The sequence below is a fragment of the Drosophila gunungcola genome, chromosome 3R (genome assembly GCF_025200985.1).
Source record: "Drosophila gunungcola strain Sukarami chromosome 3R, Dgunungcola_SK_2, whole genome shotgun sequence".
Taxonomy (NCBI): Eukaryota; Metazoa; Arthropoda; class Insecta; order Diptera; family Drosophilidae; genus Drosophila; species Drosophila gunungcola.
The window spans coordinates 16,501,943-16,517,751 of record NC_069139.1 but is presented as its reverse complement, the minus strand read 5'-3'; the positions used below and the strand labels follow the sequence as shown (position 1 = coordinate 16,517,751).

The 15,809-nt window shown below is 38.1% G+C and overlaps 1 protein-coding gene across 1 annotated transcript; it reads right to left on the bottom strand.

The window, feature by feature from the left end:
- Window positions 1-8,139: 8,139 nt before the first annotated feature.
- Window positions 8,140-9,188, bottom strand: LOC128259264 (uncharacterized). Its single transcript, XM_052991558.1, has 2 exons — window positions 9,054-9,188; window positions 8,140-8,993 (listed from the first exon to the last, which is right to left on the bottom strand). The coding sequence occupies exons 1-2, from the start codon at window positions 9,062-9,064 to the stop codon at window positions 8,207-8,209; spliced, it is 798 nt and encodes a 265-aa protein (XP_052847518.1). The 5' UTR covers window positions 9,065-9,188; the 3' UTR covers window positions 8,140-8,206.
- Between the last annotated feature and the right edge of the window lie 6,621 nt (window positions 9,189-15,809).

Below are 15,809 nucleotides of genomic sequence, written 5' to 3'. Positions count from 1 at the left end.
TCATCAGCCAATGAATGCGAAATCAATGTAGAGCCTGTCAGAGAGCTGCCCCCTTGAAGCTGCGCCCCTGGCACGCATACCAAATACCTTCGCACACCCATACAGCGACCCATTTGCACCTACACGATCCTGCTTATTTAGTGGCCGTGGCCCATGGACAGGAGGTCCTCGTCCTGGTCGTGGGTTTTGGGCCTGGTCTGCTTTGTTTGCTCATCGCCACAGACAGTCAATTTATTTGCAACACATGCAGCAACAGCAGCAGCAGCAGAAGCGGCCGCGGCGATGGCGGTGGCTTTCATCCGAAAATGGCGTCTTTGCACCTTCTAATCCTGGGCGGCTTTACGTTGTGGCCCCGAACTCCGTGTTGTTCGAGGCGCTCGGGGGCCCACTGCGCATAAATCTCGCACGCACAACATAATTATCCAGCCAACAAACGCTGAATAACCGGGCGAATGAATGGACGATGCGAGTGAGTAAGTTAGTGGCGCCCTGTGGCAGCGACTACTTAGTGGCAGGACCACGCTGCTAATGCCGCATTTAAGACCGAAGCGAATGGTAGTCACTGAAACCAATGAAGGCTTAAAGTACCCAGAACTAAGCATTTTATTCGGTATCTGCTCCACGCTTACTGCTTAGTAAGTCCAATAAGTTCTAAACGGAGCTAACTTGGCGGAGAATTTATGATTTCTTTTATTTGCTGCCAAATTTTAAGAAATAGTTTATGACCGCTTTTAAATAATGAGTTAATGTTAAAAAAAATAAGTCTTTAAATGTTTTCTGTGTTGAAGTTAAATACACTTTTCATACAACTAAAAATTGCCTTCACTACTAAAATATATTTTTGGTTGGAAGTCAACCAATTATTAAAAAGTAGTGCTACTTATAATACATTCTTGTACCACCAATATATTCTGACCCAATAGGATTTGAAATTTTTAAAATTAAAAAAAAATGAGCTCTTGACATTGGACCTTCCACAGGCAAAGCCGTGTCTTACCCATTCTTAATTAACGTAAAAATGAAAGCTGCAAACAGGGCAACGAAAAATGTCCACACGAAAGTGGGTTGAAGTGGCTTATGGGTCGTCGGCTTAATACGGATTGTCGACAGAGACTTAAATCCTTTTTTTCATTATTATTATTATTGTAATGTAGTTTTTTTTTAACTTTTGAGTAAGCCTTTCACTCTACTTAAAGTTATTAGAGCGGAAAATCACATAAACGCAAATGAAGTAAGTTTCATACCCGCGCAATGCTTAAGAGCGTGCAAAAAGCAGCCAAACAACTGTGCACACTACTGTAGCAACAACAACAACAACTAGAACTAACAACTGTTAACAACACAAAAATAAAAACAAAAAAACCTAAAAAGAACGTTGTATACCGATGGTTTCGACTGAAAAACACCTGACACTCAGTGTGTTAATAAATGAAAGTATATTTTTAGGTGTTTCACTATTTATGAAATATGTTTTCGATTGTATTAAAATGTAACTAGGGAAAATGAAAATTAAATATACAGCTGGTATTCTCCTTTCCACCCACATTAACACGAATTCAATATTCCCTTGAGCTCTGCAAGTACCGGGTATTACAAGTAAGGATTCTGCGAGAGGAGGAACAATGGGAAATGCGCGAAAGGTGCAGGAGAGAGGCTTGGAAGAGAGAGTTTTTGCCATTGCCAAAGCAAATATGCAAATTGTTGATTACAAACTTTTGTTGCTGCAGCTTGGCCCCACTCCACTTGCCACACCCTTCGGTCCCTTTGGTTATATAAATATTTAAGTATCTGCGCATTGTTGCTGCCGTTGTTCTCTTCCACGGACGGCATTGAGAATTGTCTAAATTAGACTTTTGAGTATTTTGCATATTTAATTGAAATTGCATTTCTTAAATAACTCATTGTCATTTGCACAGCTCACACACAACTACATGTGCAATTTATTTGTGCATTTGACTACAGTTTGTTTCTTCATGTTCCTCTCTGCTGCTGCTGCTACTCGTATTTGTTTAGTTTTATAAGAGTTTATTCAAGTGCATGTCTTACCCAATTCTTTGTTTATTTACATTTACCCGGAACAAAACGAAAACTACAACAGCACCAGAAAAAATCCGAAACTCATTTGCAATTTGTTTAATCAACACTCGACGCACAAGCAGCTGCTACACCCACACAGACCAACCAACTCTCTAGCACAAGCACTCTCACAACCCGACACTTACATTACACATACGGCACGTGTGCCCGGGACGAAGGCTCAGCCTTTAGTCCCCTAGAAAACTTTCCGCTTGCCAGCAAAGTCAAATAAACATGCTAATTAAAGGGCGTCCAAATAAGGAAAGAAAGCGGTGCCGAGCACAAGAGTGATAGTGGGGAAATGTGGAATTGTTTGACCTAATTTAATTGGCTATCCACTAAAAGGTCTTCAGTCCATGTCAATCATCCAAAACATTTAGCACACATAAGGTACAATAAAAAATAAAACTATCAAAAAAATCTTTTAAGTATTTTTTACGTTGTTTAAATACACAGATTTTACTTTGAGTTTGAGATAGTAAATACCTCATAAAGTGCATTTCAAGACAACTGCAATGTAGTTTTAAGCTTAGCTTCGTTTTCAGTTTCGTTTCAATTTCGTTGTGATGGCTATCTAAATGTGGCTAATGAATGCCATTAATTCGCCAGGGCAACTGCAATGTCCCACAGCTGGGGGTTTTGGGGATTTCTGGGCCGATTGAAATCGGATTAATAAATGAGCGTTGCGCAGAAAAATTCAATTAGGCGACAGGGGCTGCCAGGAGGAGTGGCAGCAGGCATTCGTGTCCTGGCTTAACTACCTGTAATTTTTCTACCTTTAATACAATTATACGTTCCGGACACGACGGGCACCTTAATGGGCAAAGGAAGTCGCAGCTGCAGCCGATCATTTTTAAGGCTGACATTTTGTGGTTTTCCCAGCGGCAGCTACTGCAGAAGCTTGTGGCCCGTCTGATTTATGTCTGCAGTAGTTCAATTGGCAATGACGAAATTGGCAATCATTGCAGCCAAAATCATTGAATTGGAGAACAGAAAAAGTCACTTAAATGTCTCTGTCATTCATTTGCGCCTTTGGAATTAATTAGTTTCTGTGCCCTTTTTAAAATTAAGTTCTGTAAAGTGCTTTGAGAACTTTATAAAATATAAAAAAGTTATGTAACATTTTTATAAGATTAGAAAATATGATTTTGTTAGTCAATAATTTTAAAATGCTTTTAATTATTAGACATACATATATTTTTGGGGAATTTAACATTTCTGAGTTTAAGCGTTGAAATACTTACAGCTCAGGCAAAGAAAATCTGTGGCTGCTTGATTATTTATTTCAAAATACAGACATCGCTTAATCCCTGACAGTCATAAATCACACATGTGTATAAGAAGAAAACCCGTCCACCCGCTCGGACCAAACTTATCGTTTATTCTGGCTTTTAATTAAAATTTAAAAAACCAATTACAACTGCGACAAGATTTAATAACACCAGCAGCAGCAGCATGGCAGGGAGCGAAAAAAATGGGTTAAAATTACATAAATTTTGCAGAAAATATGAAGCAGCGCTAAAAAAGTGAAAAGAGTGTCAGAGCTGAAGGATGCGAGAGAGGAGACACAAAATGGACATCGTGGTCGTAAACGTAAAAGGGGAAAGGGAAAAGGACAAGTCCAGCTCACACATACTCGGAAATGTATGAAGGATGAAATTCTTGCGGGTACACGCACATATAGTACACACACACACACACCAGCCAAAAAATGAACATCAATGTCAGCGAGAGAGCTGAATAGGAAATGGTTCCTGGTTCCTGGGGATGCCAAGATTGGGTTGTGGCTCGCTTCTAGGGCCGCTTGTCAGATGTTGGCACCAGTTTGAGCTTTTCGTTTTGGCGTTTTCCTGCAGTCACTCGACTGATTTAAAATGTTACCGTTATTTATACACGTAGACCAAGCTATATAAACAGCAGGAACAGGAACAGCGGGACCAGCTCCCTTTTCCTTTTCCCCCAAGAGCGGGAGAATATCGCGTATATATATCTCCTTTCCACCATTTTTCATCGTTTACGTTACACGACTGTGTATGTGTGTGTGTGTGTGTATGTGTGTTTGTGTGTGTAGCTGCAGGACGACAGCATCCTGCAAGTGACTGACTTGCGAAGCGGCAGTAAAAGCAGCAGGGGCTGCAAATAGAACCGAGGAGCTGTAACAACACCTCGCATCCTTGGCTGTTGCTGTTCGCTGTCAAAAGAGATTTTTTCAAATTAACTTTTCATATATTTATGTACGTTCAAATTTTCAGCTCAACCCCTATTTGCCCAGAAGTCAGACAGGACATTTAGGTAAAGAAACGTATCGCAAATGAGAACTGATCTCCATAAGCTATATGCAAAAAAAACATTGAGCAAGCTTTTACCACAAAATAAATGTATTAAAATTAAATAAATTAAATTAAATTAAATTAAATAAATTAAAATAAATAAATTAAAAGCAATTGCGTTTGTTTCATCTACACTAATATATTTTCTTTTTTTTTTACGTAAACTTCATATATAAAACTTTTAAATGTAAAACATTGAACAAGCTTCTATTCAAAAAAATATTTTTTTTTTGTTTCGTTTGCTTTTGAGCAGTATCTTGCTTTTATTGTTAGATTTTACAAAAATTGGTGTTCTAAAAGTTTGCTTCTTTGATTTTATACTGTAGGTATTTATATTTTTACAGAGCTTTTCCCTACCCCATATGCTTCCTTTTAGTCTTTGCCTTCGGGCTTCTGTCTGAATGTGTTATAAACGCTTGAGATGCAAAAAAAAATAAAAGAATACGAATCATGAAGTATTTTTTTATGTATCGTAGACCATGTATGCAAAGCATGGGACTTCTCAACTGCAAATTTTAATAAAGCTAACATTTTTCCATAGCAAATAGTCAACATTTTGATTCTAGTTTCTACTGGTCCGTTTGTGTATGTATTCTAACTTAATATTAGCTTGTGTTATATACTTCAAATACCCTTGACGAGGACATTAAACGTGTCACTTTGCGCTACACCTCATTTGATTCAAGTGCAAAATTATGGGCAAAATTAAAAAAAGGAAAACGAGCGGACAAAAACATTAGCAAAGAAGTAGAAAAATAAGTGAGGCTATAAATAGAGAAAAGAGCTCACAGCTCATTGGACCCTTGGCCCCTGTCTTTGTGGAATCCATTAACTTTATTAAGGATCTTTAATTAGTTACCCCCAACTGTCCCAGTGCCCACTTTTCATTAATTACCGGTGCGTCTTGGGGAGAGGGGGGAAGTCCTTTCTAAGCCATGAGATGAGCCGAAATGAGTCGAGCCATGGCAACCACTTAAGGACACTTCTTACCTTTTGATGGCCGCCTGCGGCCAAATAAATTACAAACAGCGACAATAATGGCGGAGACCTCGGGGACTGACTGGCACTCCAGAGTTTTGATTGAACACTCGCATCCGAACTTTTGACGTTAATCTTTGATTATAGGGGGCGACGGCGTCATTTTCGCTGACACTTCATTATGTGATTTTAATATGAATATACATACAACAATGGCCTCCGACCGGAGGGTAGTTTCTGGCCCGGCAATGGAATCCCATTTGGACCCCCGAAACGTTTGATCTTAATTAGTGTACTTGAACGTCCTCGTCCTCATCCTTCCCCCACGAGTTCGAGTGTCGGCTTTGCATCAGCGAAAATGACAAAATGTCGCAAATCACTCGGGTTTGGGTAATGGAACGAGAGGTCCTTGATTGGCATCGTTTTCTCCCCGATTTCGCTCTTCGCTTTTCCTTTTGTTTAAGCGGATTTAATTTTCTTATTAATTGAACCTTACACAGCAGCAAAATGTAACCAACCCGCCGAAAATAATTATACACAGTTTCACACTGCAAAATTTTCAAAGAAATTCATCTTTTTCTTTTAATAAAGGTGTTATTAGACATAAACTTTTTTAATTAAATCAATTTCAAATTTTCTCAATAAAATGTGATTTAGTAGGACAAACAAATGTATTAACGAAAATATATCGAACATTTTCTTGTACCCTTTTGAACGTTTGTCTTTGTTTTTAAAAAGATATTCCTAGTTTTCTCAGTGAAATTACAGTGAAATACTTAATAGACGGTGGTGAGGTCATCGAGTTCCGCGTCAAAATGTCGAGAACGCTGGAAAGCTTAGTGTGGGTAAATATTTTTCAATTAAAATCGCTGCCTGGCTATTTGCTCAGCACTTTAGCGACACGCATAAAAATTAAGTGAACTCATAGTCGAAGGTATTTTAATAGCCACAATGGAGGAGGTTTGCCTGGATCTCATTAACGAATTTCGAAAGAGAAATCAAGTAATACTAAGAGAGCCAAATTAAGAAAAAGCAATGAACTCTTGATGAGGGCAGACTTAACTTAGCTAAATATACAAACTAATAGATTTATTTTCTTGAATTCAAATAAAATGATATTGGAAATAGTGCTCACTGCATCACATTAATGAACCCGAAAAATAATCGTGCCTATTGGGAAAAAACTTTTGGGCAAAGTAAACTTTTCATAACTCATTTTACAGCTGGGCGAGTTCAAGTGGCCACCTCTCTGTGGACACAATATCAAGCATACGCCATGTTATCAACATTTAAGGCATATTGTAGCCACACACTTAATTACCCGAAAAGCCAAGTCGAAAAAAGTAGAAGCTGTTGGGCCATATCTTTCGCAAAATGGAGAAGACCATGCCCCCCAAAAATGCGGTGCTTAACTTTTCAACTGCAGCGCCAACTGGAAACCTCGGTGGCAACAAGAACAACGATCAAGCAGCAAATGCCCTGCAAAGTGTCGATAATTACCTGTAAAAGTTTGAGCCAAGCCATTAGCAGCATAATGAGGCCTGTCTAGCATAGATTTCCCAGTCGGACCCATCGTGTGGCGCATTCGGCAAATCCCTCTGTCCCTCACCTCAAATGAAACAAAAACTGAAACGAGAGCGAGTTGAAGGGGGGGCAAAAAAAAATACCGAAACACAACTAAAACTTTCACCCATTTGAACTTGGGGCCAAGTGCGGGGGCAGCAGCCAGAGAAAAGCAGGAGCCGGAGTTAAAATAATGGCAACAACCACACTTGACTGGCGTTGAGTGGTTCATAATTAAAGGGGAAAACCCCAAAAAAGCCTTGAACTCATTCAACTGGCTCTGGCTCTGGCTGCATTGCGTGCAGTTTGGCTTAGAAGTTGGCCAAGTTGCCCAGGCCGCACAATTGTTGCACGCACACAGTCCGACCACACTCAAGTGAAGTGGAAAAATGCCTATGGGCGTGTCCCTACCCGAAGGCTAACTGCACTTGAAAATTAATACGGAAAGTCTTTGGAAATCATCAAAAAAGGGAAAGGAAGGGAAAATTTCAAATTTATGATTTTTAATCATCTTTATAACGCTTAAAAACTGCATATCTTAACATTTTTATGAATTTTAGGAAACCAAAAACATAATTTCTTAATAAAATTTTACAAAAAAAAAACAATAAGTTCGCTTTAAGTTCATGGAAAAAGCTTCAGCAAATAGTTATTCTTTCTTATTTATGTACATAAAAAATATGAATTTTTCACAAATAATTTTTCATGTGTAGCAATTTGTTTGATTGCATATATAGACATACTCCTCAACACATATTCATATTTTCCCTGGGGCCTGGACAAGTTCTCTATGGACTCTAATTACAATCTTTGACTTTTAGTTGGCGTGGTCGAAACAACTTTCTCCCTGGCTTAATTTCTTAATACTGCACTTGGTTGCTGTTGCCTACTTTAGAGTGAAATAAGAGTGCAGGATGATTTTGTGGCGTTTTTGAACTTGAAAGTGGTTAAGGATTGGCTTCTGACTTTGTGTAGTTTTAATATTATATAAAGAAAACGTACTGAACGTAATTAACTCAGGTCAGGTAAAATTCAGGTCATCTTGTTTTCCAAAATAATATTTACAATGTCTAATTATCTTTAAAACAAAACTTGCCATTAATTAATGAATATAGTACTTATTTAATACCATTAATTTTAAAAGCACTTTCAAAAACCATAGCAAGAGCTCGTTTATGTTTTGTTGTCTTGGTTTGAAATGTGTATGAAATTCCCTGATTCGCTCTATTTTTCAATTAATCTTAACATTTCCATTACGATCATTTAGCAGGCTTGCCTTCGACTTCGTTATTTTTTCCCTTTGTATCCTTCTTGTGGTCTTGCTTGGCATCTTTAGGATCTTTTTTCTTAGCATCCTCCTTTTTTTCGTCCTTCTTTGGTGGTGGTTTTTGTCCCTGGTTTTGCGGCTTGGTAAGATCTACCACCTGCTCCTTAACTTTCTCGCCAACGTCCACGATTAGCAAACCGGCAGCCACTGCAACCGAGAGGACCATAGCCACATAGCCGGTGGCATAGACCTCCGGTATAGTGAGGAATTTATTTAAGTACCAGATCAGGTGCCGAGTGCCGGCGACCAAGTGGTAGGCAAATGGCATTACAACAATTACCTTGGCCATTGTCACAAGACCGTGACAGTCGCAGTCCTCGACCCTTTTCACAAATCCCTCCATATCGCCCTGCATGCAGAGTCCGGCGATTCCCAGGGCCCAAACGAAAACACCCAAGACAAAGCCGCTAATGCGCAGGCATATGGACAAGCCCGAAGTCAGTTGCAACTTGTAGATGGTCAAGTGTGGCGACAACTGCCGACCCAGCAATATATTGCGATCGTCGTAGGGCAAATCGGGCTGCATTCGAAAGGGTATTACTTTCAGGGTCACGGGCGGTACCATGATATTTCCTTCAGGCCCTATTGTCGTGGGTCCACTCGCTTTGATTTCCTTTGATCCTTTGGTGGCCAGAAAACGATCCCTGAACAGTGAGTGTTTTAAGAGCATCTGCCTCAAGAGCGGACTCCTTCCACTTACACTTCGGGCCAATGTGCGACTTAAACGAAAGGGTTAGCTATTAAATAAATATTATCGCTGATATAGTTGACACACTCACCAAGCGTACATTCTGAACAAACAAATTACCGTGTGGTCGCTTTAAAAAACAAATTTGTGTGTAGCAAGTGTCACCAGTTGGTAATAAATGTATTGAAAAGCCTATTTGTTTTTTTTTAATGTCCGTTAAGTAAGGAAATCTTTACCACGTGTAAGACAAGGATGACCTATGAACTATGAGCACAAATTTAGCTTTCAGTTAAATAAAAATATTAAAGGAATCCTACTCAATATTTCGTATTCTAAATTGTTTATTTATTATTTCTGTAAATTTTTTTTTAACTTTCTCTGCTTGATTCAAGAGATTCGAATTACTATTTGGGTACATTTATGAACAGAAATTCGTATATTTTTTTGTTACCTTTCTTATATGTCGAGTGAACTGATGGAAAATTCGATTGCCGCTGTTATTCTATTACCTGGCGAAGGACTCGAGAACCACACGAATATCCTGTGCATATGCCATAATTTTCTGGGACGATTGGATGAGCATATATTCGATTTGTCGATGGCCGGCTGGCCTTATTAGATTTCTTTGGAATTATTTCCTTCCTAGCGTTAATCTACCGCTCGTTATTTTCCTTTTTCCCTCATTCACCAACTGAAGTTAACATTGAGCAAGCCTCGAAAGCATTCCTTTAACCGCTGAATTTTCATTTGCGGGTCCTTTTGCAATCATTTGCCTAAATAAATACGTCGCACACAACAAAGAAACCCAGAAACATCTATACACACTCTCAAAATCATTTTAATTTAATAAAATTCATTTGAGTTGTGCGTGGCTGCGGTTTTCCTTTGCTGGCTTGACATATTTCATGTTCGTTTTCGTCTTTGCTCGCATGAATTTGCGGCGCCGTAAAGCTGGGAAAACTTCACGCTCAATTAGCATCTGATATCGTTGCTTTCGTCCCAAAACCAAAATTTATTCTTTGCCGCACATCAAAGGCATGCACTCAGTCACTCTTTCGCCCATCGATCAATCAATCAATCCATCATTTGCTGGGAAAACATTTCATAAATCAAACGCATACATATACGAGAGCGTATACATATATCGGCAAAGCACACATAAGCACGCGGTCAGAGTGCAGGTTAATAAAATTAAAATTAATCGAATCAGAAGAATTGTAAAATGAATTAAGGCTTAAAAGAAGCCAAACAAAGTTGGCCTTGGCCAACGCAAGGAAAAGTTAGTGTACTGAAAGTTACGTGTGTGGAAAAGCATGCCAAGGAGTCATTAAGCCTATATATGAAGGTATACTCAATGTAATGATGAGGCACAGGCGACCAATATTTCTTGTTAAATCCTTTTAATAAAAACATTATTCATTGGAGCTTCTAAAAATTATTTTTAAAACTCTAGTATATTCAGTTTGCATTACAATATAGCACTACTTATTTTTCATAAAAGCAACGGATAGGATTTATAAAAAATTCATTCATAAGGTTATATTTTTAGCATTTTAATTTGTCCATAATCATTTTCATTTTTACCTTTATTTAAACTCGTTGATTGAAATTACATTTATTTCATATAAATTTTTTGTATACATTTATATTTGAAAAAAGTTCTATATTGCCTGCTATATTGCCACATTTTATGAATAAGTTGGGTATACTTTGTTCATTTACGAATGAAAAAAAGATTTCAGCTGAAAGGCAAAATCGAAAAAGCAAAGCACTCCCCACCCTCGGCCCCTTTCTCCGAAACTCTCCTGCTTTCTCCTCCATGTTCGCTCTTACACAGACAGAGAAGTCAGGCCATTGCTTTTGCCTTTCAAGCAACTCAATATGCGTATCCGTGTTTAATTAAGATTCGAGTTGGTGTCAGTGTGTGAGAGCTTGTTCCGTTGTATGCGTCTGCGTCTGAGGCATATGAATAAATGTATGAGCGCATGCATTTAATTTAATTTTCATTTCAATTGATTCGATGACTTTACGTTTCATTTCACGTCTCGATGCGATTTCAATTACAACACCCCTCAACTCTCACACACACACCCAAATGAAGGGAAAGCTTTCACCTAGGCACTGGTAAGTGTAAATATGTGCGACACGCTGACGGATTCGCATATTTATTTATGTACGTCATGCAATCTCAGCCAAAGACGGACAAACTGCGACTTGACAACGAGACAATGGTTCCACTGGAAAACTCGGATAACTTCAAAGTTATATGAAGTAAAAAAATATATAAAAAAGTGAAAAATCAAACAATTTTTTAAATAAAACTTGTAAAGCTTGGAAAAAAAGCCGTATCAATTTGAAATACAGATCGAAAAGTTGATTTTTATTTTTTAAATTAAAAACAATGAATTTAAATTGCTTTGGGTGTATTAAATATCTATTTTTACATCGGATGATTTTTGCAATTTATTACAATTTTCAAAGCATTACAAATTTTATCCATTTGCAAGTCTACATTTATCTCTAGCGTTATTGATTGTGGTTTTCTCTTATATTCAACAACTAAAGGGGTACAAATTTTGTAAAACTTTCTCGCCCCCGCCTTTACAGCATTTGTATCTTTTTTTTACTGTGACCATGGCTTCACACCTAGGCTTAAAAGTTTAACATGCATCTTTTCAGAGCAAAACCAAAAACTGAGAGCAAAAGTCAGCCGCAAACTAAACGCATCATCTTTCTCCTTTTCACCATTAAGGTAACTTCTATTTGGGCATGCATACATTTAGGCTGACATATAAGTTCGGTGAAATTGTTACGCATTTTTTGTGGCACTTTGTGGCTGTTGCAAGGCTGCGACGTGATTTTCTTTCCACATTTGGCAGCCTAAGCTTTGGTTTTTGGAACTGCTGCAACACAAAGCCATTTTTTGTCCGCCTGCAGTTTGCTTTTCCCTTTGCCTCTCTACCTTTTTTTTGGCACAGTGTGTGCGCTTTTTTGTAACAAATGCAACGGAAAACCTATTTCCTTTGTGGATATGAGTAGGAAAATGCTTGTTAGCGCAACATTTGCCACAAACCCAAATGTGTGTGTGGGGTGGCAGAACCTTGAACTTGTTGCAATGGATAGGAAAACTGTTAGCTTTCCTCTTACTTCCTTTTTTGTTCCTTTTAACAATGCTAATTTCATTAGAGAAACTAAAAAGCACACACGTAAATGAGCGCAAGGACAGATCGTGGCTAACGTTCAACGTTTCCTATAAAATGACAATTACATTTTCGACAGCAGGGCAAAATAAAAAGGAAACCAAGGAGCATCGAAGTGAAAGCAAACTTTTAATTGCGCATACGACAGGTGTGACACGGCCAACGCAGCTGAAGTTGAGAGAGGTTGTGTGAGTTTTGGAGAAAGTTTTTCCAATGTTTTCATCCCAATTAGTGGGCCAGAGAAAGCACAGAAAAACATTTGCAGCTGACAAGCTTTTTGACAAACATCGCTTGACTAATTCTAAACACCTTTTTACAAAAACCGTAAGCTGTGCATTCTTACACATATCATAAAGAAACCTAGATATTTTCAATTATTTATTATCCTGTAAATTAGATTAAATATTTTGTTCCTTACTGCAACTTTCGGTCTTTAAAATGTAAAAATCAAGCTCCACTATTTAAAAAATATTTTGAGAAGAAAAGACCTATAATGCTTTTTTTAGTAGCGAATGATTACTTTGGTTTTAATATTTTTTATTATATTAAGACTATTTTTATAAAATAAAAAGATTATTAAGATTATTAATTACTTAATATTAATAATATTAATATATTAATATAATATTATATTGTTTTGTATTAAACCCAAGATCATATTCCTGGAGCTGCTGCTCAATTGGCACCTAAGTTGGCGAGTGTTACTTGCGGTCTGTGCCTTGTCTTAGTTGTCAGTTTGTAAAATTGAATTCTTGCCCGGTTTGTTTGGCTTTTGAGAGATTTATAACACGACCATGGTGGTCAGGGGAGATGGTGGTTCAAACGGCAATGGCCGCGTATCGATAAGCACATTGCCCGGCACAGAGTGTGTGTCTGTGACAGTTACACACACAGACAGACCGGCACACACACACACACACACACACACACACACACACACACACCCGTCGGCGGCGACAAACTTTTTAATCAAATTTTTTAACGCAATTTCTTTGACTACTTTTTTTTCAGTCCTTCTCTCCATCGCGTCCTCTTTCTCCGTCTGCTGTTGCATATGCATGCTCAATTGTGTTTGTATTGGCAAAGGACATGCTTTGTGATTTATACACACATCACACAAACGCACAACAAGGGGGATGGTGCCAGAAGGGGGCAAAGCTGTTGGTTTGCTGCCTGTGAGCAAACAACAGCTTTTTTTGATTTATGAGCGCTTTGGGTGCCGCCATCGTCACACAAAAAATATAAAGAACCAACCGAAACAGCAAAGAATCGACAGCTGAATATATTGAAGGCAAAACTTTCGTAGAACTTCAAACGCGCAAGTTAATAAAGCTAACAGAATTGGAAAACGTTCATTTAATGAACGTTTGCTTAAAAGCGCCTTAAAAGACCCTTGAAAATTTAATTTAAAATCGATGGTGTTTTTATATTAATATATATATTAATTTTAAGGCTTTTCATATTAATTATGAATAACTGAAAGCTAAAAAATAATAAATATTTTATAAATATCATTGAACTTTTGCGTAAGGCATACTACGCGCAGTTTAACATTTTCCATTGCCACTTTTAAAGTTTAATCACCGAAAAAATTAAACTAAATTAAACGCAATTATTTTACGCAAATATTTTACGATATTTATATTGGTTTTTCATACTTTACGTTGCTAGGTCAGAACTTTTTTAACATCATGTTGGTGGACTGGGCCTATTGCCTATCGATTTTTATTAATCCCTACTGACAGCAGCAAAATGTTGTTTATAAATACGAAGCGCATGAATTTTAATTAAGCGCAGCCCGCAATTGCTTTGCCCTCCCGACTCTTCTGGCTCGATTTTGGATCGTTGGTACGGTTCGGTGTGTGGCTTGAGCCTGGACTCAGGCAGGGCCATTGTCCATATGAAATTTTGATTGATGACTCCCCGAACAGCAGGGCTTCGCCCTCCAACTATCGATTGTCGCCGTCATAAAAAGTGAGGGGCCAAAAGCGCACATATATGCATAAAGAGGGAATGAGTATGCAATGCCGAAGCTTATGCAAATCAAGACATGCCGCACACATCACTTTGTTTTACCAGCGGCCCCCAGTCACTCCCTTTTTACCATTCGCCCACCGCCCACCAGCGAGTGCAGAAGCTTGTCAAAACTTGGTTTCATATTTTTTGTTAAGAATCTGCTCTAAAAAAGCGAACTGGCAATTTCGACTGGTAGAGCGAAGCATCGATTACCCTTTAAATCGGAATTTTTAATTTAACAACATTTTTATAATAGAATAATAAATGAGACAAAACTGTCAATAGTTGCCACAATAACTGCCACATAAATACCTACCTTACCTAGAGTGCTTTTAAAATAAAAATTATATGTGGGTATCTTAAAATTGTATAGGTTTTGACTATTTTTGTTGCAAGGCCAAAACATTGAATTTGGTTAGCTGGGAAATATTGAAAAGTAAGGGAATCTAAAGCTATTCAAAAAAAAAAAAAATGGACACTGCATGTTGTTTCCCGTTGTTTGGTACCCTAAAAAGTAGAATCCAAGGGCCGAAATCGTGATGGGACTGGCAGTGGTACTGACTCTTGGTTTGGGTTTGGGTTTTGGGCTAAGGCTGCAGATTCCGCTGGCGATAAAGCAACACTTGCCCGGGTTGATTTTTGCATATTCCTGATAGCGATGGCATTAGTCTCCAGTGAACTGGCACATAAAAGCACAGTTATGGACTGATTGTCGGGGCCGCTATCCGACGTACGTGTAAATTGGCAGCCCTCTTCCCCATGCCACTATATTTGCCAGCCCCGTGATCCTGTCTATTGCAGGCAGCAAGTGTTAGTATTTCAAACTTTTGTTCAATAAGATTTATATGACTGACAGTTTGGGGCGACGGTGAAACCCGGCACAGTGCGGCAAAAAACAAGTTTTGATTTTCGAATGCTTTTTTACTTTTTCTGATACGTAGTTTCAGTTCTCGCAGCCTCTTTCTCCTTTCTGTCGCTCACTTTTTTCGGGATTGTTTTTCCTTGTTCACAGCTTAACTGCGCGGCGTTTGAAATCCTAGTTGGTCCGCTAGAAAGGGCTTCTGAAATGTTGCATTTTTGACTAACGATTCTTTCGCCTAAGAGTTTTTTGGTTGGGTATTTTATTATTCGGCAAATATTTTTAAATTTTAAAATAACATTTTTTAAAGTTCGTTTTTTAGGTGTTTTAAGCCGGATTTCGATAAGCTACGGTTGTCAAAATAAGAACAAATTGTAAGCTTCAAAATAGAAAAGAACCAACAAAATTAAAAAGAATTCACTTTTAAAACAATTTTGGTACCCATAATCAAAAAAGTTAAATAAAATACCTTTTTTTAATTGGGCTTTAGGAAAGGTTTTTTTTACTTGATTAGGGCTATACAGAAGGCTTATAGAAATAACACTATAATCATTTTTTAGGAACGCTATGGTTTTTCTTTCAATGTTTCTGTAACAAACCAGAACAAACATCCTATTATCAAAAGCCCACCTGGAATATCTGTAGAATCTCGGCAAACAAGCCGGAACAAGTGAATCGCAACAATCTGCACAGATATAATCCACTACAGATACTGAAGAGGTACGCAGATACGCCGCTGAGATGTTATTTTGCCCGGTGGCATATTAACTGC